At 41.4% G+C, this 25,855-nt stretch overlaps 1 protein-coding gene across 3 annotated transcripts in view; it reads left to right on the plus strand.

Annotated features, from left to right (window-relative positions):
• fgf14 (fibroblast growth factor 14) overlaps positions 1-25,855 on the plus strand; it is a 109,379-nt gene that overhangs the window by 50,646 nt on the left and 32,878 nt on the right. For 2 of the 3 annotated variants that reach the window (XM_087853006.1, XM_006788151.3), the window contains exons 2-3: positions 21,626-21,736; positions 22,910-23,013. In XM_087853006.1, the coding sequence (XP_087709132.1) occupies positions 21,626-21,736; positions 22,910-23,013 (215 nt within the window). Of the gene's footprint in view, positions 1-12,889; positions 14,101-21,625; positions 21,737-22,909; positions 23,014-25,855 lie in introns of those variants that run through there. The other variant, XM_006788150.3, reaches the window with a different exon arrangement.

The raw sequence follows: 25,855 nt of genomic DNA on the forward strand, positions 1-25,855 counted from the left end.
TTGATGGGTGCTATTTAGTGCACGCTACCAGTGGATGACCTGTGAGGCATCTTTGTCTAAAGCTACACACTCTCAGATATTTGTGTTTTGCACCGTTGTGCATCGGGGCCTCCCACTCCTTTTTCTGTCTGTGTTAGAGCCAGTTTGTGCTGCTCTCTGAAGGGAGGAGCTGAAAGCATGGTAAGAGATTTTAAGTTTGTTTCCAAATTCTTACATCAAATAGCCTTCCTTTTTAAGCGCAACAAGAGATTGACAGTTTTCTAAAGAAAGATCTTTCTTTCTGGCCATTTTGAGCCTGTAAACAAAAAGGCAAACAATTGCCCGACTTCTGCTGATACTAAACTGACCTAAAGAATGCCATGCTCTCCTTTTTTCTCCATTAATAGTACAATGACTTTCAGACGTGAACCATATCAGAACAACCATATCAGGAGACGGCTGATTGTTTGAGAAATGGATAAAATTGTTTGAGAGTTTTCTGAAAATGTGTTTGGTAAAGAAAGAAATTTGCACGTGATCCCAAACTTTGACAACCAAAGTCCAGCTGCTGGGCAAGTGGGGGGAAGGAAAATGTGGGCGGATGTGAGAAACTCAATTCTTCTTTTTAAAAAGTTCACTGAAATCATCCCTTACACCTCTGCTCACTTTTCCACCATCTATTTACTCCAGCAAAACTTTTTTAGATTATCAAGAAATAGAGCAATTGATTCTCGCATTACCTCACCTAGTTCTTAAAGACAGGATGAACCAGAAGAAAAGTGAAGTGTTGCTTTAGTATAAAGTACTTGTTGTTGTGTAAGGAAGCATCTGTAACGTTGAAGCGTGATGATTTTTGACCGGGGGTGAAATGTCACTTTCTGAGCTGCTATTCTAACTATACCTCTGTCACACTGGTGTTCACTTATAAGCAAGCAGCTCGTGTTTTGTCACATTTTAGTAAAATATGATTAGCAGTCGTTATGTCCACAGCTGTCTTTCAGAGATCCAGCGCTGTGTGGTCATGTTTGATAGTCAAACAAACACTGCCGGGAATGTCAGTTGACTTTACGGGGCGGCAGCAGCAGAAGGAGGTCACAGGTGTGTGCGTCTGCAACAGCATCATCAGCATCATCAGCATCATCGACAGCTCTGTCTTTTTACTAAAGCCTCAATCTTCAATATCCTGAGGGCCAGGATAAAAACACGTCCCTCCTCTTCGCCGTCCTCCTCCTCCTCCTCTGCAAGTAGGCGTGATGGAGGAGGTGAGTGAGCTTCAGCAGTACAACGAAGGCCAACATCGCTGTCCACATTGCAGGCTCAGTCCTGCCAATTTTCGAGCTCTGTAATCAAGTCCCACCTCAACGGTCTGTTCCATGTGGAAAGAAAATTAAACTCTTGCATCAACTTTAAGTCATTTTTCTCTTATGTATTTCAGATGATTTAAATGCCCCCTCCCCCCATTCGTAGCCCAGGCATAAAGACTTGGGTTCTTGCATCTCACTTACAGACCAACTAATTATAGTCCACTGTAATTACAAATGTGTCATTTTTCATTAGGCCCTAACAGCAGACATGCAAATGAAGCACTCTGTTTGAGAGGGGTTTTTTTTAATCTTTTCTTTTTACTCTTTTATATCTTACAGATTGACACAATTTTAAAAAACAGCTTAAAGGTAATAATGCTTTCATTTTAAGAAAGCCCGCATCTCTATAATTATTATTTCATTATCTCCATTTGCATATATATTAATTAGGGCTTTTGGGCATAAACATAAATCATGTTGTTTAGACTTTGATGTTGGCATTGTTCTGTCTTTTGTGCTTGCCGAATGGTTTTCTGTATTTTTCATTTATTTTTTTTGTTACTTCATTATATCGTGTTTACTCACATGTGGAACTTGTCTCTCTGCCTCGACCTTTAATCCGTGACACCTCAAGCTAACATAAGCACGAGCTCTAAGAGGGTCTTTGTAACTCTGATGTGGATTTTCCTTTGTCTGGTTGATTAAACGGTGACTTGTGGTGACATGCTGTATTCTGAGAGCCAGCGATTGTCTGCTAAAGGCTAATGTCTGCTTTCTGCACCATATCGAGAGCGCTCGTCTGGCTGTGCTCCACTGTTCACATCAACAGTGTCTTCCTCTGTTAGTGTGTAGTGTGACCTGACATCACTGCACCACTAAATGCTATTGGAAGCTATGCGTCCTAAGGCAAATCCATATATCATAGAGTGTGCCCAGTGTGCCTCTATTGTGTAACAAAATGAAAATTAATGCCTTTTCCAGTTTGTTTGTTTGTTTGTTTTGTCTTTTTCTTCATTTCAATTGTTGTCTTCATGCTGTTTCCTCGTCTCATCTGACGTGAACGTTGACATAGATATATTAATGTGAAATATGAATTCATACATAGTAAATACCTGTTGTCAAAAGATGATCGATAAGTGTTTTACAGCACCCAGAAACCCACTATCAGCTTTTGGTTTATCACTACTGACTCTAATATTAGTTACTGCTCACTTCCTCTTGTTAGGTCATAACTCTGCACTGAGATCACTGCTGTTTACATCATGTTGTCAGATCTTTTATGAGTATTGACTTACACAGAGATGATTTCGATAAAGTGATGAGACACAGTGGGCTATCATCATCAAGACTCACATGTTCGCACAGCATTTGCGATGTTGCTCGTTTTGGCCACTTGAGGGCATCTTGGTTGTCTTAAGAATACAGCTTCTTTGTTCTTCAGTGAAACGCTTCACTTTCGATCCAGTCCAGTAAATTGTCTGACAGATGGTTGCCTAAGTGCACTGGAACATTTAGAATCTAAATATAGTGCTTACACTCAGGACAATGTACCGACATGACACACTGTTAGTTTCCCAGAAAAGGAGCTTATATTTAATTCACTAGAATCTTTTTTTAAAATTATTTTATTTTTACGATACACGTTGCTGCATGCAAATTAAAGTCGATTGGGCTTCCATTTGAATTATTTATTGTCATTATAAAAGACATCACAGTGCACAGAAATGTAGTTTTAGGGAAAGAACGTGAACTTTTTAGAGTAGAAGCACATATGCTCTGTGCAGAGCAGCTCCTCTCCTTGATCACTGCTCTAATCCTGCAGCAGGGTCCTGCTGAGCTCTGCACTGCACTCTAGTGGCTAAAATCTAGTAAAGCAATTTCAAAGAAGTAAAAGAATTATAAAGACAGTAAAGAGAAGAGTCCACATTATCTTGACAGTTAAACTATCAATATGCTATAATGTGTCAAGTCAAAAAGTAAACATCTAAATGGGAATATAGTAGACAATTCATACTGTGAGCAACATAATAAGTTGCTCATTTGGTGGATGAGGTCCTACATCCCCTGAAACCTTGTTACAGTGGAGTCACAATATTTTAGTGCTGTTGCTGTTGTTTCCTGTAAATGAATTAATATGGCAGGCTGGGAAATGCCAGTTTATTGCACACATAACCTAAACTCTACCTATGATACTTCTTCCTTTTGTTTAAAATATAAAGATAAAAAGATAAAAGAGCTTTATGTTTGCATGCACAACTAACAAAATATTGCAAATCTGAATCACAGATTTCCGTGTAAGAAAATTCTCCTTCTAAATGTGTGCACGGCACTATAAGTAACTTTTAGGTGACTTGGTTTATGAAGAAATCCTATTAAACATGCAGAGCCACTGAGCAGGTGGCTCAGTGGCACCATCACCAATTTGTCCTTTAGCAAGAAAAAAGACGGCGTATCACTGCCAGATTCATAAAGAACAAAACTAGGAGTCCTGTAACAGATGGTATGGCCCACACAGAGCTGTGATCTCAACATCATTGAGTCAGACTGTAGCCTAAATCTACCGAGTCCAGCAACTTCTCTAATATTCTTGGAACAAGCTGTCTGCCAAGTACTTTAAAAAAAAAAAAACTGTAAATTTGTACTCAGGAGAAGTGGAGGTGTTTTTTAAGACCCCCTCTGATGAAGATTTAACCTTGTTAACGTGTCCATATGTTATATTCTATGTGCTGCAGTATGCCAGTTACAGCTTCAAAACCAGATTCTCTTTAAAGGGCACATGTGATTTAGATTACTTCATAATAGATCAGCCTCAGATTTCACAGAGCACCCCGTTAACACATGTTGTGTTCAGTCGATTCTGTATTTGTGGGCGACCGTGGCTCAGGGGTTTGGGAAGCGTATCTGTAACCGGAAGGTCGCCGGTTCGATCCCCGGGCTCTCTGTCCTGTTCGTTGTGTCCTTGGGCAAGACACTTTACCCTACTGGTGTTGGCCAGAGGGGCCGATGGTGCGATATGGCAGCCTCGCTTCTGTCAGTCTGCCCCAGGGCCCCAAGCTGTAGCTTGCCTCCACCAGTGTAAAGTGTTTTGAGTGCCTTGAAAAGCGCTGTATAAATCCAATCCATTATTATTTAAGTGTATTCTTACAATCAAAGAAATGTCTTACCTAATTTGGCTTATCACTTTGTTGACAATGGCTTCGCGCCAAGTGTTGCTGAAAACTGATGTGAGCACCTGAGGGCATTTCTTGGGCCTATAATCAAACCTGTGAATTGTTTTGGTGTATTTTCATTTTTAAAGAAAAAAATGTAGTCAAATGTACTTTAAAATGTTTTCCATATTCATTTGATGAAGATGCTTTTCCATATTTTGTTGTTATTTTGTGTGTTTTTTTTTTTTTTTTTTTGACATCTACAGCTGAAACTGAGTGTGTCCAGTGGCATATTGCACCTATTTGAATATAAACCTTACTATCTGAGTATATATTAGATGTGAAATTTTTGATGTATTGTTTGGTAACACTTAATCTATGACAGAGTTAATGGGCGTCTGAGTGTGCCGTAATGTCTCCTGGTTAATTACTGCGGTCATACTTCGGTATTAACCTCATCACTTCAGACTAGTCCCCTTGTCACTTGCATTAGCTCACAGTCAAACACACATCACTTCTGTAGTGGCAGGACATCATCCGTGTTTTTGTCTTCCTTTCTTCTCAGAGCCAAGAGGGTCAAACCAGTCAAAGTGCAGCACCGGCTAATGAAAGTTAGCGCCATAATTCTGGTCATTACAGACATTATCAGTCTTTCATTGTCTCTTGTGGAAAGCTTTATTAGTCTTCTCAATCAGAGGTGACCGAGGTCCTATTCATACTTAGTCATTAAAGATCTATGGTCCATATCATATAAGCACACCTTAATAGACCTCAAAGAGGAAACATTAAAGGGAGTGCAATGTGAAACACATCTATTTGACAGAATATTTTATAGAGCCATCATTTTTATGGTTATGGCTCCAAGTCATTCGCTACCAACAGCACATTTGTCATGTTGTAGTAATGGATATTTTTATAATTTATGTACAGAACAAGCAAGGTTGTGCATTCTTTCCTGAGTACAGTGAATACAGAGCAGACATTACAGAATCAGATCACCTGCTGTCTGGGATGACGGTGGGCTGGTACAGCTCTGGTTGCACTGTCGTTATATTTTATGGTATTGGAGAATTTGTAGCTATTGTTGAAATCACATATTCAGCTCTTCTGCTTATCACTTCATTGTCCGTGAGATAAATGTGAAGCTGGAGCTGTGAATTGGTGCCTTTTAATGCTCTGTAATTATGATAATTGTCACATCCCATCTGAAAACCTGTCACAAGGTGTGGGCTGATTCTCACGTCAAGTGCAACATGTCCCGGGTTTTGATCCTGGATGAGTACGCATTTGTCACAGCCCGCCTCAAAGCAGAAATATATTTACAAATACATAATAGACTTATAGAATAGCTATTTGTCAGCACAGTCGGTAGTGTGAGACACTTGTGGATGGGTAGTGCACATGCAAAGCAAAGGAAAGAAAGTCTGAAAGAAGGAATCTAATGTAGTTCATCCAGCTGATCACTTACATCTGCAGGAGAAAGCACAACCAGAAACAAAACAGAGACACCTAGTGTCCAAATGGCCTGTGGGATTGTGATGTGGTATAGGTAATTTAATTAATAAATGCAAAAACACAAATTTGAAAACAGCAGTTTGCCATTTTATTGGAATTATGTGTCAGATTATATCTGGCTGTGACTAGCTGCCAAAAACCCAAGGAGAAAATCCAAGACACAATAATACATGTTATCAAAGTATGCACCATACAGGTATGGTGAGCGTGTGCACGTGGAAAGCAGACATGCGCATCTTCTTAAACATCGACCTCGATGGGGCTGTCGATCAGCCGCTTCCTCTTTCGTGCTAATTGATTTTGGCTTGTTCGTTCAAGAGGACCGGCAAGCATAAATGTAAATATGTAGTGTGTGTGTGTGAGTGTGTGAGAGAGAGAGGGGGAGAGAGAGGGAGAGAGAGTGAGGGAGGGAGGGAGGGAGCAGAATCAGTTCACAGTAATGTGTAAAAGGTGTCAGCAGTGATGATGTTATCAAAAGTAGCCATTAATTCTGACAGACCTATGCTGTTCTTACATCTGCATATCCAATATCATTTGTGTATTGCACTTACACACACACACGGTTTTGCTTGGCTGGCCTTTTATCTTAAAAATGTGAGTTACCTGATTGAAAACTATGCTGCAGACACGACTAAATGAATATTCTTTACATTCACATCAGAACTCACTGACCTGATTTTCTTCATGTCTTATTTTTGAACTCACAAACAGAACTTGACCTGACCTGGCGCCACCCTCATTAACATTATATGAAGCACCAAAATACACAGAGGTCTGTCACCTGCGTCGGGAAATGATTAATATTAATGTGCACACCTATCCACTTCATTTCCGAGTTGGCTTTGGTTTAGACACCTCTGTATGCATATTCACTGACAAGCAAAACAATAAAATATGCACACACGCAAGCACACATTTTTTGTGTGCCTGGTGTCAGCCTTAAAATCCGGAAGCAGCCGTTGCCACAGGGGCTCAGAGTAATTGATATTCTCCCACACTGCCCAGGGCTTCTCCAAGGAACCTCACTCTGCAGTGCTGCTGACAAGGCACATTCCATCACTGCTGCAGACTTAAAATAGGATCAAAGGATGAATGTGTGTGTGTGTGTGTGTGTGTGTGTGTGTGTGTGTGTGTGTGTGTGTGAGATACAGAAAGAGAGAGTGAAGCGGGAATAGAGGATGTGTATGACCAGTATGTTGACTCTCCGGTGAACTGTGACATTGTTTTGCCCCAGCATGTCTGATTTTTGGTCTCTCCTCTTTTCATCTTCTTTTGCATTTGCATCTATCGCTCTCTTTATACATCTGTTTACTCGCTCATATTAGTCCTTAAACACCCCCAAATTAGTTATGCATCATATTGGACTGTTTGTTTTTGAGCTTTTGTTGAGTTTTTAACTAAACACTGCAACCAAGAGGCGACTGAGATCATTTTGATCATTGCCACTAGTGCAAAATTTGTCTCGTTTCACTTCCAAAAATCAGCTGTCTCAGCTTTAAATGTGGCAGCAAAGCCTCCAGCCATATCTGATTTTTGAGTGACCTTCCATTTCAAAGCTAAAGTTGCCAAGAAGACTTAATTAGGAGTTTTGTTTAGGCAAAACACCATTATGAGACCCCTCATTCAATATTTATGTCCCCACAATCCCATCCTCTTTCTTACTCATTTTTTTTCCACTTTAAGAAGACTATTTTGTTATATTTTGCGCTAGTTCAGCAACACAAGTGTTAACTACCTCTTTTTTAGTTGACTTTAGGCAATTGGTGAGTGAAGCTAACAGTTTGAAGCCACTGTGTTTCATTAATGTCTCCGTCGGAGGGCTCCACACCTCAGGCCCACTTTAATCTCATCCCCAGAGAAAGAGCAGTGCTCCATCACACTCACACACAACAGAGAGACATATTGTAATGTGGCCATACATATTCTCTGGTGGCATATTTAGTATATCTAGGGGCAATTATGTGATGCACATTTAAGTGATTTTTATAACACTCTGCATGAGATGATGAAGCGGCTATTTAAAGGTCTGTGGTCTGTGAGACGTAATGTGCGAGCTGTTCCACATATTCAGAAGTCAGTCTCTCTGAGGTTGTTCTGCCACCTTTTTAAATGTATAATTTATTCACAGTGAATGATCTCACTCACAGTAAAGCAACAGTTACTGCTTCTTGGTTGACCTCGTGGAAGCTCATTCATTCATTCATATATTCCTTCAGCAATAAGGAGGCAGCAACAACTAGGCCCTGCTTTGCCATCACGCCATATTGGCTGTAACTCACATCGCTCACTTATTCATTATTTACTGCTTTCTATATGTAACTTTTTACTGTTGCAAGAAAAAGCTTGTGAACTCGGGATTTTTGTCTTGATGTTGACAAAATCTTGTGTGATTTCAATCTGTAATGAAATTATAGACACAATCAATGTTATTATAGTTTACTGACATTAAATTAAAACCTCAACTCAAACTCAGTGTGAAAAAAACAACATTTTAGTCGACTACAATAAAAATAAAACCTAGAAGTTTGAAAAATAAAAAAAATAAAAAATATATATTACATATCTATTGAGGTCTTTATTAACATGTTTACTGAGACTTTGGATGTAAACCACAGCACTGTACAACACTGTAAATCATCTGTGTTTTTATTGAACTACATGCACTGATTTTCCTAAATCTTGCCTCTGACATGTGCCCTCAACCCAGTAACAAAAGACATAACAACTCTTGACAAAATCTTACACACTTACCAATACATATGTACTTTTAATATTTTAGTTGTGCTATAGTGTAGTGTTTAACATGTTCACTTAACATCTGTTAAGCGATCTTCTGGTTGACACCGGGAGGAGACACAAAGAGAGGGTTGGATCAGGAAGGGCATAAACATCTGTGCCCAATCAAACATGTGGATCCTTCTGCTCCTGCAGCCCCTGAAGGAGCAGCTGGAAAAAAAAGCAACTTTCACAGGACCAAAGAAACATTATGGAAATACACAGAGAAGAAAATGCTTTTCTAAAGACTTTGGTGTTCATTAGTTCACCATTAGAAAACTGTCTACAGATGGTGAAAATTCCCTGTTGGTATTCTTTCAATCACCGGGCGTCCCACAAAGGAGTAGAATGTGTAATGGAACAGAAGTGTACCAGCAAACACAGAAATGTTTACAACTTACTAAAAACTTTGTGTCCACTATAAGAAAAACACTAAATGGGAATGTTTTTTTTTTTAAATGAAAAGACACCACAAAATGAACAAAAGGCCACTGAATGTTGCAGAACACTACTTAAACAAAAACTGAACAAGTGATTCCAACCTAAGTGTCAGTTGTGCATCAATGTATTCTTCCAATGACATATAAACTAAAATTATCACTAGAACTCCAAAGCACTGTCTTTTCAGATCAAGGCAAATTACCTTTATTTTTATTGGCGTGGTTATATTTAACCTAAAATTTCAACACGTTTTGGCACACAGACCTTCATCAGGTCGAAAATACAGTCCACGAACACAATGAATCTTCTCTAGTGTGTTCCACCATTAGAGGCATTAGACATATGGTGTTCAACCAGTAGCAAGAGTAAAACGTCACCAACAGGAGGATTCTTTAGTAACGTGGACCAAAGATCCAAAGAGGATCAAACATTCACGAAATTCCAAATAAGACAGAAAAAGATGGCACATACAAAGATAACACAAAGGCATCTTCAAATAAAGTCAAATGAAGCTTATAAAACAAGGAATTAATTTAAAAATATTCTATAGTTTTTATATAAATTTGACAGTTTTCATAGTTTTAATAATTTTCTTCGGGTCATAAGTGAACGATCTAATAAAGGAATCTCACTCAAAGTGATCAAATGCAACAATGTTCAGTCATGAGCATGCAAAATAACAAACTAGATAAGACTGTTCATGATCATGTGGTCGCGATCCCCTGAGCTTTCTGGCCATCTCCACGGTTTCAGTATGTGCACTTAATTCATGACCACTTAATAAAATTTCTCCACAGTCGCTGCCCCATACAGGCTCTTTATGTGCACTCGTTTATCTTAGCTCTCTGATTAGCTCGGACTATTAAACTCATCCAAACTAATGAGACGCATACACGAGCACTGTAGGATACTTAAAGTCTATAACTGGGCTTGCTAAGCTTTTATTACTTCAGTAGATGGACTCATGATATTCCCTGATTAAACAGCTAAAGTAAGGGGAAGAAGAAAAAGACATGGAAGGGTGGGGGGATGACATGAATCTGAGCTGGGAAAAATCATTAGTCCTCTCAAATTGAATTAACTTGCTGTCTTTGATAATGCAATGTAATTTCATTCTGTAAAGTTAAGGTTCTTTTATATCGTCGAGCCTCAGAAGTGCTGAGTCCTGCTGCCTGGTTTTTCTATCAGGATAGGTGATAAAACAACATGTCCCCTCCCACTATCCTCAAGCAAAGTCTCAGCAATAATCAAATGGGTTGTTTACTTCAGTTCTGTGGGTTGCCATTTGCTTTGCCTCAGCAGCAGGACATCTAACTAAGATAATTTCATTTTCTCAGAGGAGATTGGATTTAAATGATTTGACCTGATGAGGCTGTGGTTGCATTAATTGCAGCTTCTGCTTTGCCGAATCTTTGTGAATGAATCTTGGTTTCCAGGGTTTTCCATAAAGGCCAGATGTGCACGGTGTTATGCTCAGTGCCACACAAATAATAGAGGTTCAAAAACCGGCATTGGCGTGCCTTGTATTTTATTATTGTTATTAGTTAATGTCTTGCAGATTCCAGCCTAAGGCAACATTTAGCCTTGTGTTTACAGGCAGCCTCAGACAAAGTGTCCACATCTGTTTATCTAACTGCCTGTCTCTGTGACCCAACTTAAAGAATGAGTGAAGCTTTTAGGGCCTTCCTGAAGAAATTACTGCGAACAGCTCAGGGCAGACTGTCAGTTTGCTGTAACCATGTTAGAGCCTAGAAGGTGCAGTATAAATGGGGTATTAGAAGTCACGGGGAAAACACTTGGCTTATAGGTCTTTGGAATGGGCCTGCCATGGACCCTCATTCATTCACACACAGACGGAAAAAAAATGTAGGTAAGTGCGCTTTTGTTTTACTCTTCGACTGTTTGATGGGTTTTGATGCGTTTTTGCAACCACTGCTGTGTTTAGCAGGAAAGAACTGCCCTGGATTGCACAGTGTTGTCTCTGACTAGACTTCCACATGTGAATTTATGTGCTTTGAGGGAAAAGCTGTTCATGTATATTATGCCCATGCTGTGAGACTGAAAGTGGAAAGGCTATAGTTCACCAGCCTCCCTATATGTGTGTACATATATATATATACTCAAAGGGAAAGATGCATATTTCTTGTGCAGTCAGGCGATGTAACCCAGAGGAATAAAGAAAATCCATTATATGTGTGAGCTTAAGTAGAAGCCCTCTGCGATTCATAACCGTCACGGTGACAGTGCCGCTCTGCAAAGTTGCTGTGGGACCATTGTTGAGCTGACAGTGTCCGCTGCTGGTTGGAGCGTTAACTGCATGTGTCTCAGAGCACCACAGCAGCAGGAGGCTCCTAGGACATAAACTTTTAATGCGCCCACGATATGTGCTCAATCTAGTGGGATGAGGGGTCGGGGGGAAAGTACACAAGCCCACGCATAGCGGGTTGAATGTCTTTCGTGAACCTATGTGATCTATGAAGAACATTTTAAAGCGGAATTCGTGTTTTTTTTTATTTTTTTGTTTTTTAAATCACTAACAGCGCTTTCATCCAGCTGTTATAAACCTGCTCATCTGTCCTCACACATTTTTTCCCGTTCCTGTGTCACTTTAGTCAATCTTATATGTGTACATCTGCTGGATATCAACAGGTGTGTGTGTGCATGTGTGTGTGTGCATGCATGTGTTTGTGTGTGTTGTGAACGCACATCAGAGCTATTCAGTACAACACTTTAGTCCCCCGTGAGCCAGGCTCTTTAATTACAGCCACAAACAGCAGATGGCTCTCTTGAGTTTTAATTTCTGTGCCTGTGATTGAGAATTGGATGATATTTATCCCCAAATCAACGAAAAGGATCAGACGCCTCAACCTCGCCCTGGCATTTATTGCGTGGATCAGAGACGCCTCGGTCAGCGTTTAAATTTACATGCGGGTCGTGAGTGGAGTGGAGTCTCTCTCATTCACTCGTGGTTTACCGGAGGCATTCACGGTGTCTCGTGGCGTTTAAGTAAAGGTTATGATAACCGACTGAAGAAATGACACCCCCACACTCCCGACCCACCTCCATGATGGTGCACAAATCAGAGACGCTGTCCCTGGTGCTGAAGGCGCACACAGCAAATGGAGCGTGCGACTTGAATCGATCTTAATTAGAACAACATAAACAGGTTTCGTGAGATGGAGCGAAATAAATAAATAAATAACAAAGAAGAAGAGTAGCAGTAATCCACTCACTATATGTGAAAAATGGACTGTCCTGTGATAATGAGGTGAAAGGGAGTTCATAATGGCACACTGTCCCCTTGCGTTTGGCTTTCTTATTTCCACATGAACTGTGTAGTGGTAAAGGGAATGTGGCTTTCTAAAGAGTCCAAACTAAAGCATTAAAAACTGAAATGCTACAATCTAACGGCTTCAGACAGTCTGTGCCCCCCCCCCCCCCCCCCCCCCCCCACACACACACACACACACACACTCTCTCTCTCTCTCTTCAAGCAGGGGCTCGGTTGTCAGCAGGGAGGAAGTGGGAGGGGGTGCAACCTCTTCAAGGCGTGCACTAACGAGTGGTTAGGACTTGTTGATGGGAAACGTTTGTTGATCTGGGGCATACAAACAAGCACTTCCTACCGTCCACCCCCACCCCACATTTCTTTTTTTTTCTTTCAGCGTTGGAAAATAAATTGCGCCGTTTGTCTGTGGTGTTACTTTCTTCCCTTATTCCCACTGCGCACTGATCGCCATGCATTCGTTTTCCTCGCAGTGGGCTCTTTTGTGAACATGCACTGGGTCGAATTGTGTGCTGGTCGCCGGGGGGTTTAAGTTTAATGTATTTGTATGCAGCTTGTCACACAATGCAGACGTCATCTCCACATGCAGGATCAGCTTTGGGTATGCTTTTCCCTCCCTGGATCTTATCGCGCCCAGTCGCTTGTGTTGTGAACACTAGCCGACACGTCGACTGGTAGTTGGAAAATAACTTGGTATTAATTCCACATAACAACTCTGGCTCGGTTGCGCGTTCCTCTGTATTCCCAACTGTGTTTCTCTCGTTCGGTCATCGCGGGGTCCCTGTCGCCGATTGCTTCTTGCAAACTTGGGAGCTGGATTCGCCCCGAGCTGCTGTGCCTTGAGCCGGGTTGTGATCTTCGTAGGAGGCGCCTGTGTTTGTTTAATTGCTGGCGGCTCACATGCACGGGCGTCCCCACCGCAGACTAAAGACTGACTTTAAAAAAAAGGCAACCTCGTCTGGCAAAAGGAGAGGGGGAAAAACGGAGTGTGAAAGGAGGAAAGAGCAGGTGAGATTTCACCGAGCGGACGAGGAAGCCCGTGCTGGACATTTAAGGAGGCGATGCTGCTGATTATTTCACAGACAATGAACAAACACATCACAGCACAGGTATGAATAATCCTCGGAAATATTCGGAATCAAGCCTGTAGTCACCGATGTGCTGAATTACGCATGAACTGATCTAATTTTTTTCCACCATGCTCAAGAATTTTTCGAGTGATAGTGACAGCTGGTTTAATCCCCTAATTATCATGTAGTATTTTGATTTTTTGGATTTTTTTTTAAAAAAGGAAAGCCAGCTTTTAGAGATATTTATTTGGCATTTGACATAACGGAACGAGCCACATAGCCGCCACCATGGGACTGTGACCCGGGCTGCGAGCTCTGAGAGGCGGCTGTTTGAATAGTCCGTGCTCCGAGTGCAGACTGGACCTGAGCAGTTGTGACATTTTGAGCCATGGCTGCTGCTATCGCAAGTGGGCTGATCAGACAGAAAAGACAGGCACGGGAGCAGCATTTAGACCGACCCTCCACCAACCGACGGAGAAAGAGCCCCAACAAGAACAAGGGGCTCTGTAATGGGAACCTGGTCGACATCTTCTCCAAAGTGCGCATCTTCGGCCTCAGGAAGAGGAGACTACGGAGACAAGGTCTGGGAACTTCAGAGTGTGTATTCAGTGTAAACATGTGCATACATTCAACCACTGGTTGATCGCTTAATTAGGACTGCACTATAAAAAAAACCTTGGAGCCGGGGCAGCGAGGGGGCGAGTCAACAATGTTTGCTTTTTATTTATTAGACGCATTTGCCACGTTAAACCTTTGTGCTCCAAAAAAAAAAAGAAGTTAAAGTTGATTATGAGAAGACAGAGCACCATTTTTTGTGTATGTAGTCGAGTTGGTTGAAAATAACCAACATTCCTCTGATTTCTATGCAGACCCAGGTAGCTGATGGGCTCCTAACGAGTTGTACCAAATGGTTTAGACAGGTTTACGTAGCTGTCACCTCTGTGATTCTAAAAAGGGGTCTGATCGCCATGAAGCACATACAGAATATGCTGAACTGGTGTACATAAGTAGATTACAAGAAGCCCAAAATGAAACTCATTTCTATGCAAGTAAAAGGTCAGTATGGCTGGAATGGAGATTACGCCTTTCAAACATAATTCCTCCACCCCCACCACCATCCTAGCATAATTCTTCAATTTCCAAAGCCAGTGGCCTCCCCTCTTGTTCCAAATGATATTCCGTGCAATTATGAACACGTCATGAACATTTCTTGGCTGTAAAGTGGCAACCTGGGATTGCTAAAAGAGCAATATCAACAATTAGCTCACTGCTGGAATCACTAAGAAATGAAAAAGAAATGAGGGTAATTTATTTAAGGAGAAAATGACTCTGGTCATTTCCCCCTTGTTAGTGAATGATTGAAGGCAGCTGCATGTTTCTCTCAGAGTCATCAGGTATCAGACCTGTTGCACCACACATGCTCTAACTCCAACAGATTGAACCCTCTTGGCAAGCTGCATTTGTTTCCTCTTTATGTGCACGGAAGGAGCGTTTACTCTTTCATCTTGTCCACAAAGAGAGCCATTTTGATTGCTGAGTCTCTCTGTTCATACTGGAGCAGAACAACACCATGAAGTGTCTCCTTCACTAGCCCTTCGTGATTACATGTATTAAAATGGCTTTGATGAAAGAGGATCCGTATAATAGCCCGCAGAGGACACATCTGGCCATGGGTGAGGGTGCACGAGAATGGAAGTGTATAACCAGCTATCCTCCAGGCTGCTGTTTCTGCTTCTGCCCACAGTGTGCATGTGGTGGGGTGTGTATGTGTGGCTGCCCCATTTTTGTCTGTGTGTGTATTTAATTGTCCGTCCTCTTGTGTCACCTCTGAATTGGCTTGTGGCGCATCTATCTTTTCATTTGAAATTGTCAACAGCATCCAGAAGCCCTCGCAGATCACAGATGTGGACGGATGACGCTGTCCACATCTGTGAATACAAGGGCCCGTATGCTGGTGTTTCCTTTCATTGGGGCGGCGTGTGCTTCAGTCGGCTCTTGAGTGCAGAGATGTAGATGCCAAGTCAGACTTCACTGGCAAGCATAAAATGACAACATCACACCTGGATCGGCCATTTTCTGGAGCAACCCACGGCCTCTTGAATTTCAAATAAGTGACGGTAATCCACAGTAACAGCTAAAGCACAAGTGTTGGTGAACTGTGTCACAAGTCTGCCCGGAAGATGAGGGACACTTCACATAAAATCAAAGCAAGAATTCAAGGAGGGGGAAGCTCCTTTAAAATGGCCGTTTTCTCCTTATATTTGAGTGTCTCGTTATAACAAACACTGTTTTCCTTTCCTTTCTTTCTGTACTCGTTCTGATTAAAGGCCCTAATGGGGAAAATACCTCATTAATTTCAGTCTCACATGAACTGGGAAAATCTCTATCGACTGATATGCGACGTTGTTGCCGGGGTGCTCCCTGCCACTGTTACTGTTCTCACTGCTTCATCTCTCTCTCTCTTTCTCAGACACTTCCTTTCCTTCTCTCCCTTCTTTCCTTCTTTCCACTGTGTTAGCACGAGAGCACAAAGCCTAGGAAGACTAATGACTTGTTTGCTGTACTTAATTTAATATTGAACCCTGAAAATATGTTTCTTTGCCAGCGAATAAAACCCAAATGCACCACTGATCACATGGGTTGCGCTAACGTGCTCCGACGTACAGAGTTGTCATCATTTCCCAGGTGACAAAAAACACTGGGCTCTGACAGCTGAGTCTAAACAGACTGTGGTGCTTCAAATTCCTTCTCAGATGTGTCAGAATGAGGGAGTTGGGGTGAATTAAAAGGAATCCCTAAGTCTAGTATTCCCTTTGGGTTTAAATATTGATCTTGTGAGTCAGACACTATGGGCTACATTGATTGGCATTGACTTACAGTGTGTATCAAAGCCTGAGCATTCTCCGTACAGAAAATGATCAGTTGGCACTTTGTATTTAAGCTCGTTTTGTTGTAGTTGATCATTAAGCTGCACAGATGTGGCTCCCTGACATCTGTCAGTACCTCAGGGGATATGCTGCGTGGAAGCATTTTGTTTGCCGTCCTTCATATCGGCTTTAATTTTAAATCCATGCTTTTTGATAGCAAATACAGAGCCAGTGATCGCCATAATTTTTTAGGGGATTAGATGGGAGTTATAAATCCTATTACACTCAAACCCAGTAAGCGAGCCGGGGGCACACGTGGCTTGGACTTGCCTATAATCCCGCTGCTGTGGCTCTAATTATCTCCCACCAGATTAGATCCCTTAATTATTAGATAACATTACATTAGATTACCTTACGTGATCTAAAAAGCCAGCTGAGATGAGTGATTTCCCGCTCGCTGGCTGTTTATTCAAGCACATGTTGACAGGACAGAGCAGTGCGTCATCAGTCAGCCTCCAGTGTCTGTGCTGAGTTATTGGATGAGATGTCAGCGATGTTGTTGATGAAGGAGGAATAGGAAAGGAGTGAGAACGCTGCTTTGATCGCCTTTCATATGACAACACAAGCGAGAAGGGTTTTTCCTTTGTAGGCTGGAAAAGCCCTTCTCCTATTCCAGAAACATCCAAAGTGGGTCAGGCTGGGCAGGGCTGACAGGAGTCTACAAGTATTGCTGCAGCTGTGCCTGTGTGTTTGTGTGTCTCCTTGTACCTCGCACGTTGCTTGCTTACTTTGTACTGAGGTGAGTATGTGCCCCTGCACACACACGCACACACACACACACACACACACACACACACACACACACACACACAGAGGGATGACACAACAGAAAATAAGAGACAAAGGGGAAGAGGGAACTGCAGCGAGGTCGCTTCACAACTTTCCCGTCACAGCTGAATTTATACACAGAGAGGATTACTGCTACAAAACAACACAATTTGAGGTCTTACGATTCCGACGCTCTCTGTTTTCCAAGGAAACCCCCCCGCTGATGCCAAGCCGCAACTCAGTTTCCTTAGAAACAAAGCATGTAGAAACATACAGTGCTTCAGTTGTAATAACCAATAGTGCGACTGGGAAAGTCCAGTGAGATTAGAGGCTGGAGACTCCATCTGTGATAAGCAGCATTGTTGTTTCACTGTTTGGGGCTGTTATATACAGAGTCGTCTTCATACAGACAAGAAAAGAAATAAGTAAGAAAAGAAGCACGAGTCAAAGACCTCGTCGACTTAGAGAACACCACAGAGACGTTTTCAAAGCTCCTCTGGATTTTAAAGAGTGTACGCACCATATCAAGCTTGGCTGACAGGACTGGAAATGCTGTGTCATTTTTAAAGCCCTCAATCCTTCCTTTGTGTGTTTGCTTCTTAGACCCTTCATTCACTCCCATTCTAATATTCCTGTTCTTATTCTCTTCCATTTAGCCACACTTCACACTTGTCTAGTATTTTGCCCCCCCCCCCAAAAAAAAGAAAAGATAATAATAGAATAAATGAGTGTAAATATAACTATTTATTATCTTGAAGTAACCTTTAACTTGTGTTGCATTCATGGGTTGCCAGCTTGACTAGGATTACAAAACCCATTATATCACAGGAATGCATGCTAGTGTATTTGTCAGTCGTAAATAATTCGCTAGGTATTTAAAAACATGACTGACATATTCATAGAGACACTCCCCAGAATTGGACTAGAGCTCAACTATCATGCACAGTATTACAGAGACTTATCTTCCCCATTTAACAATTGTTTTGTCTCCTCCCCCCTTTTCAGTCTTCTTTAATTGAAATGAATTAGCTTGAATTAGTTTTAATTTGACTTATTTTCAGCTCACTCTGTCTGCTGCTCTGAAGTACTTATGATTGAAGCTGAAGGGGAAATCTGTGTGTGTGAGATATACGGGCTTGCTCGCCTCAGGGAACACAGCCAGTATTTCATGATTTATGGCACGATAGAGGAGCCAAGTTCACCTCACACACATGTGCACCGCACACGCACGCAATACAATACGCAGTTATGCAGTTTTAATTATGACAGATGTCCTCTGAATCAATCTCACCTGTCCCCCACAATAGTTAAATGCTGATCAAAGCCATTTATTGATCACATGTTTGCCAAGTTTGTGTTTCCACATAATAGTATTTGCTCAGGGGAGCAGTGTGTGCTCATTGAATATAAACATGAAAATTGGTGTGTGCTGATCTGTGAAGAATTGAGACTGTTTCTAGAGCAAATGGAGACCCAACACCATATTAGTCTGTTGTGTCCTGGAAAGTGCTCTGTGTGTGTGTGTGTGAGCATGTTTCCTGGCTCTCACTGCTGTTTGAGAACACACCTGTCTTCAGTGGTCTTAAGGTTGCACGGTTTTCTATCCGACTGCTGGGTACCTCTATGTTTGAAAAAACAAATGCCAGCTGATATAGCATGTGTTTGTGGACCTGGAGACACCTATTTAAGTGTCTCAAGGTCACATCAAATGTGACGATGTGGAAACATTTGCATCAGGACAGAAGGAGGCAGTTTAAGGGAGGATATCTTAGATAAAAAAGGTTCAATGTCTAAGACAGGTGGTCTCACCTTACTTGCAATTAATATATAGTATTTAAAGGCTTTGACTATCCTGAAGACATGGAATCCTGTTGTAGAGGCAAGAAATAAAATTCACCCCAGATTTTGATGTATTTGTGCACAAAATGCAATAAAGTCGACTGCAGGCTATAACCTAATATTCATCAAATGAGTCATCCTCTGAGCTGGAGATCACTTTGGTCTTAGTGGTATGTGGGATGACCCACAACCTGTAAACTAATTTAAAAATAAGTTGAAAGAGTCTGCACTCAGCTCTGCTGCAATTACTGGTACACATTCCATCTTCTCTGTCCGTCTCTCTTACAAATGAAGAAACTTACATCTACCCCACCTCCTAAGGCTCACACAGTTTAAAGTTAAGGTGCATTAAAAACACCAACCCACGCATAACTTGGTCTTTATGTGCAGCCTGCTGTGAGACGAGTGCGGACCAGCCACAAGGCTATGCCGCAAATATATTCATTACCTTTACGCTAACACAGTGCTGTAAAACCAAAATCATTCAAGCTGAACTCGACTCGAGCCACGACCCCAGCTGCAGGACCTGCAGGTTAGGAGTCTCTCTTTGCAAGACTAAAGTTAGTTATCCAGCTCAGAGGACAGCAAATTTGGATGACTAGGTTGTTTAGCTTCACTAAGTTTGGAACAAAAGGTGTTGAATAATTTTAAACTTGCACAAATTCATCAAAATGTGGGATTTAATTCCATTAATAAATCCACACAATGACTTCTAATTAATTTCCAGTCATCCTAGTCATTTATTAAGCGGCATTTGCTGTTTTTTCTAATGTGAGATTCATATTGTACATTGTAAAATGAAAACTCCAATAGCCAATTTAAAGTGTCATTTTTTTAAAAGTGTTTTCTGAGCCCAGAAAAGTTGTCATGGGAAGAAGAATGCTATATGCTTATAAGGAAAAACAAAAAAGACGATAACACGAGTGCTGTCGATAATCCTCAAACCGATGGTGCTCATGGAAGGGGGCAATAGCAGAAAGACAAGAGGAAAGATTATGATAAAAAAGAATAATATTAAAAATCCAAGATCATCCAAGTTCAAGTACTCATATTGGGTTTGGACAAATAATGAGAAGTTTTTTTTAAATAGGCTTTTTAAAAAAGCCATTCTTTAAATTTTAATCTTTCCATTTTCCTTTAAACATATACAAGTATTAAGCAGAAATCTATAAACCAAACATTTTGAGAAAAAACTGAATTTGTTACATTTTTGAATTTTTTTCTTCTTTTTTGTCATTTTACTGGCACAAATGAGTTCTCAAACCAACCTTCACTCTAACAATGCTGTTAGAACGCGTCACATGTATTATAAGTTCAATGAAAAAGAAGACCAGGGACAATGATCTCTTCACAGTGACATCTGTCTCTGGCTAAAGGCCTGCAATGATTTTGACTGAGCTTAGCATTATTGCGAACCAGATAGATACTGTCACCATCCTGTCAGCCTGAATCGCGCACAGCGGAGGCACTCTGACAGTCAGATTCTGCTTTAGCCACCTTTTCATTGTTCTGCTGAAGCAACAAAGCAGTGCCGATGAATGCCATAGCGCCGCTGCTCCCATCCACAAGCAGAGAGGCATTCTCTCTCCCTTTCAGGGAGCGGGGAAAGGTCTCAGAGCTGGCTAATGCCATCAACTGACAGAACCATTTCAGAGGAGAATGCCCCAAGCCGCACAGTAACGGGGGGAAAAAGCCCGATGCTGCCCTCAGCAAGACCTCTGGAGCTCTCTTCTGCGGCCTTTTTTTGTTTCTTTCGATATCTCTTCCACATAACTCTACTCACCCACCAACACACACATCGAGTAGCATGCAAGGACTCAGGTGAAGTTGATTCTTCACCTCCCTAGGGTTTTCTTAGGATGAAATTTGGTGTGATGGCTGTCTCTACAATAAGTCTAATGTTGATAATATATGACCTCAGACGCGCAGGTACACAAAAGCACACAGATGAAAAAATATCGCAGCGCAGCTTGAGAGCAAGCAATATTTTTTTTTCAGAGATGTCCCAGTGTGCACCCGCACGCAGGTTTATTAAAATGTGTCCTTTTCTGTGTTGTACTGCTTTTTACTTTTTACATTTCACTTTCACTTTTTGTCATGTTATTGCAAACTGACAAAATGCCAACTAAATTACAATACAACTCGCTGAGCTGCAGCGGCTCTGGGCAATTAAACAGCAGTGATTTATTTACAGTAGATATGCGGCTAATTCCCCTGTCGGGGCAGCTAGAAGGGACGGCACGCAGACACTTTCACATCCTACATACGAGGAACCCAGAGAGGGTGCTATTGGGTTCATTATGGGAGTCAGGCAACCACAGATTAATTCTGCTACCTATAATTGGATGGACTATCTCTGAGCAGGATGGGGCTTATGTGCCAGAAAGGTGGCTTGGGGATTTGCTAGTGAAAAACCACCAGCTGCAATACTTTGTGTGTGTCTCGGTGTTTTGCCATAAAGTCCCCGTGAAAACAATTTACTTTTTGTTGTGTATTAAATCAAAAAATTTGCATTCTTGAAGTTTATTCTAACTATTCTCTCTGTTCTTTCTCTTCCCCCCCTTTCTTTCAGATCCCCAGCTCAAGGGTATAGTGACCAGGTTATATTGCAGGCAGGGATACTACTTGCAAATGAACCCCGATGGCTCTCTTGATGGGACCAAGGATGACAGCAGTAATTCCTGTGAGTACCTTGAAATATCTCTTGGACTTGTAGATCAGATTTTTAACAGGTGTCTGGAATAATCTAAAGAAATACTAGCAGAGGTTATAGAAAAGTTTACCCTGTGTAGGTTTCTTGAGCACAATTTTATGTCTGGCTTGTTTCCTGCTCTATATTTATTCTTCTTATACAAAAAAATTAACCAAGCAGTCACCCTCCGCTAATGTCTGGTCAGTATTTTTGATCTTTGGAGCAAAAATGGCTCTTAAATGGAGCCATGGGATCACACAGTTTGGTCCTTTTCCCGAGAGGCAAAGTGGACCAGGAAACAGTAGGCTCAACAGTGAGAAAAAGGTATTATTAGCTTGTTCTGGCACTGCTCCTCTAACACTTCAGGCTAGGTGGTTAATTTGATTCCAGTGCTTGGTGCTAATGCTAGCCTGACACTCTGCATTGTGTCACTTACTCCTGTCAGCAGGAAGAGATGTGGCACATGTCACATGCGGTAGGCTGAAGGGACTTATTGAAACGGTAAGCATTATAGATAGCGTGTCATTTTAACTCCAGGATCAAATTAGGTGTCGGCAGTTGAAACTGACCGCGAGCCATCAAAATAAAAAAGAAAGAAAGAAAGAAGAAAAAGAAAGGAAATGAGTGGTTCTGCATTTAGTTCTCTCAGATTTTCTTCTAGGATGCAAGCCTGCCCTTTCCAGTTGCTTGAAGGGTCAGCTGAGTTCATTGCATCCCTTTAGTGCATGTCTCCCAAATACACACCTAATGTCCCAGCCAGGCCAGTCCTCTTGTTTCTCCCCCATACAAACAATACCCATTACCTACTAGGAGTCTGCTACAACAACAAGGGTGTTATTAAATCATCCTCGCACTAGCGGTGGTCCCAATTACAACTGCTTCTCAGGTAGCACTGAGTGGCCAAGGCTGCGCTAGTCACGTCCACCAGCTGTGCTGCAATTCATCTTCTGAGATTATCTAAATGCAGCACTCAGCAGTTGTATTATCCATACTTTGCAACGCCTTAAAGATAGACATCTTGTGTTTAGATGATGGATTGTTACTTAAATGTTTTACCCCAATCTAGTTAAAGTTTACTTAATGTTTGGTTTGTCTGTTTCAATATTTTTTGGTGAGATTTTGATGAATGTTTGTGTTTTAATGTTTTACGTGTGTGTTCCCCAGCTTTGTTCAACCTTATTCCTGTGGGCCTCAGAGTTGTCGCCATTCAATCCGTGAAGACAGGGTTATACATCGCAATGAACGGGGAGGGCCACCTGTACACATCAGTGAGCATTCTATTCTATTCTATTCTATTCTATTCTATTCTATTCTATTCTGCACAGCTTTCAGTAAGACACCTGTTTTGTTCCTGCATAACACAAAATGAAGCATAATGCTGAAAATGTTTCTATGTGTGGCATCTGTTTATGTTTTGTACCTGTGTACAGCTGTATGCATATAAAATCATCAGTTTTGACATTATGGCAGACTCTATTTTCAGTAAGGGGGCTTTGACCATGCCTCCAATATTTGCAATACCACATTTGCAACAGGATAATTGCATTTCCATGAAGCTCAGGGATCCCATTAAGCAGAAATTTATGCAGTCCAATTTTTATTCATCAGCTTAAATGCCTTGCGACTTTTCAGTCTATATGAATTGGCATCTGATGACAACGGTCAGGATGGTCAGGATAAAAAAACCAAAAAAAAAACCAAACTGTTTATCTTTTTTACCTCTGTCGGTCTAAAATGCTAAATTACAGGATATATTTTGTCATGTGGCACATTGAAATGTTTAGCACGGCATTCATAAACCTATGCTACATAGCCAACATTCATAGCTACAGCGTTATTTATTAGAGCGAGGACATCTGAAGAGCAGCCATTGTTTTTCACTACACAGTCACCCACTCTTATTGACGGCCTCTCTTCAAAACAACATGGGCCCGGCAGGTTAGGCAGCCAAGGGAGTGATAAGACCTCACCCAGTCCAGATAGTGTGTCTAGTCTCGCTCCTCCGCTCTGTCCTCTCCCAGTCACTCAAATCAATCAGCAGAAAGAACATTGGGAGGAGTGACTCTCTGCTGGACAGGGATATCCATCAGAATCATTGTCTCGTCACCTCCTGCTGTGCACATGTTCCTAATGCTCAGAGCACAGACCGGGAATTGCCTTTTTTATTCCTCATTCATTACCGTAGAGGTTTACAGAGGCTACTTCTCTTACTGTACCATGCACGAGCATTCTTCAAGTATATAGTAGGATTCCCCTCTGCTTAATCACTGCTTGACTTAGGCCAAAAAAATGAAATTCATTTGAGAGGATTGACCTAGAATCCTGTGGCTCTTGTTATAGAATTGCACAGTAGGGATTATAAATGAAACCGTGCTAACTATCAGAACACACAAAAAGACACGATTCCACAATTTGTTAAATGCAGGCAGCCCTTTTCTCGTGTAAACACATACTTTAATTAAGACACTTGCTGTTATTGAGATGTTTTTTTTCACCATATACTTACACAGTTTGCACATTTATGCAATTCTTTTGCATGTGCTCCAGTTCACAAAATGATTTTGCATTAAACCGGCATAAAAGTAAACTTTGAGCACAGCAGTTGTGTAAATATAAGAATACATGAGATGTGCTCAAAACAATTCCAGAAATCCATCCAGGAAATTCAAAACCTGTACCAATTTCAATCTGACCAACTCTTTTGAAGTGCTTAACTTCTTCCAGTGCTCTTGCTGTTCTGTATATGTATATGTGAAGCTGCCCTTTCACCATAGACCTCAAACACTAACTTCTATATGCAACAAACTAACAACTTTCATCCCAAGAATCATCGCTGGTCTTTTGCTGCGACATCAGGTTTCTGAGTCAGAGCCGTTCAGTTTCCAAACCTTAAAGCGGTGCATCCAGTCTTGCTCAACCATATCCTCTGACAGTGACTCAAATCAAGTCAAGAGTATAACACTGAAACTGCGATTCATAAATTTGCCCCTGAGGGTGAGATTCTCAACATAGAGTTCTGTTGTAATTTAGTGAAAAGTGTGAAAGAGGACATTTGCCACTAATGACCAGACTTTGATACATGCTAGCGTGCCATCGAGTCTCTGCTCACGGCAGTTTTTTTGGTAAGACCAACACAGTCTTCACTGACTCCTCACTCACTAATCAGCATATTTAGAACTTTGCAAATCAAGCTGTGTATGTTTTGACACAGTGGCAGTCATCAAAGCAGTGATCCAAGTTCAGCAGGAAAGCTTGGAGTAGTCCATTGCTTCACAAGGAGACAGTCTTAAAGGAGATAGCAACCAATTTTAGTTCAGTCATGGAGGAGCTGTGACGCTTTTTTCACAGCTCAATAAACAAAGCTTCACTGTAGTATAGATGCAGTTTGTCAGTGCTTGGGATTCTAACCTACAGTAATAAGAACCTGTAATAGGAATGCGAGTTAGCTTTGAGTTTCTCGTCCCTCTGTGTGGTTGGTATTTTATCTTTCAGCCTCTTGACATGTTTAGCTGAGCAGAAGTGCTGTGAAATGGGCCTGGCTCTGCCTGGCCGGAGCACTGTGTTCCTTCAACACCGTTGGCCCTTCTCTTTTTTTCCCACAGCTCCTCTGTTCCATTTGCAGCTTATTTCTGTGCTAATGGAGGTTCTGATCGGCCCTCAACAATCCAACCACCCACTCAAAGGTCTCTTTTTGATTCTTAGTGTGTGAATTAGACCACTAATGGCAGCTCAGTAAGATGTTCTTCATCCTCCTCCATCTTCACCACCCCCTCCTTTCTGCCGCTGCTCTTCTTCTTTTGAAAGAAAGGTGCAACGTTTCTCCCATAATCTCAAACCAAGAACATATATAACTGCCCAAACATGTAACATAACTGATGCCTAGTTCTGAGTTTTATGTAATAAATAATGCAAAAGTTTTGGGCTGTTCACATTTATAAGTTCCTTCACAAGCGACAATCTGACAGTCTACCTTTTTCTACCGATTAGATGTATTTGATTTTAGTGCACTCACATTTTCAGAAGCTTCTTTGATGGTTATGATAATGCACAAAAACATGCTGATTGGAGACAAACACAGGACACTGAAAAACAGTGAAAAACAAGCTGTTG

This window comes from Neolamprologus brichardi, chromosome 16 (genome assembly GCF_056152115.1).
Source record: "Neolamprologus brichardi isolate AB-2024 chromosome 16, ASM5615211v1, whole genome shotgun sequence".
Lineage (NCBI taxonomy): Eukaryota > Metazoa > Chordata > Actinopteri > Cichliformes > Cichlidae > Neolamprologus > Neolamprologus brichardi.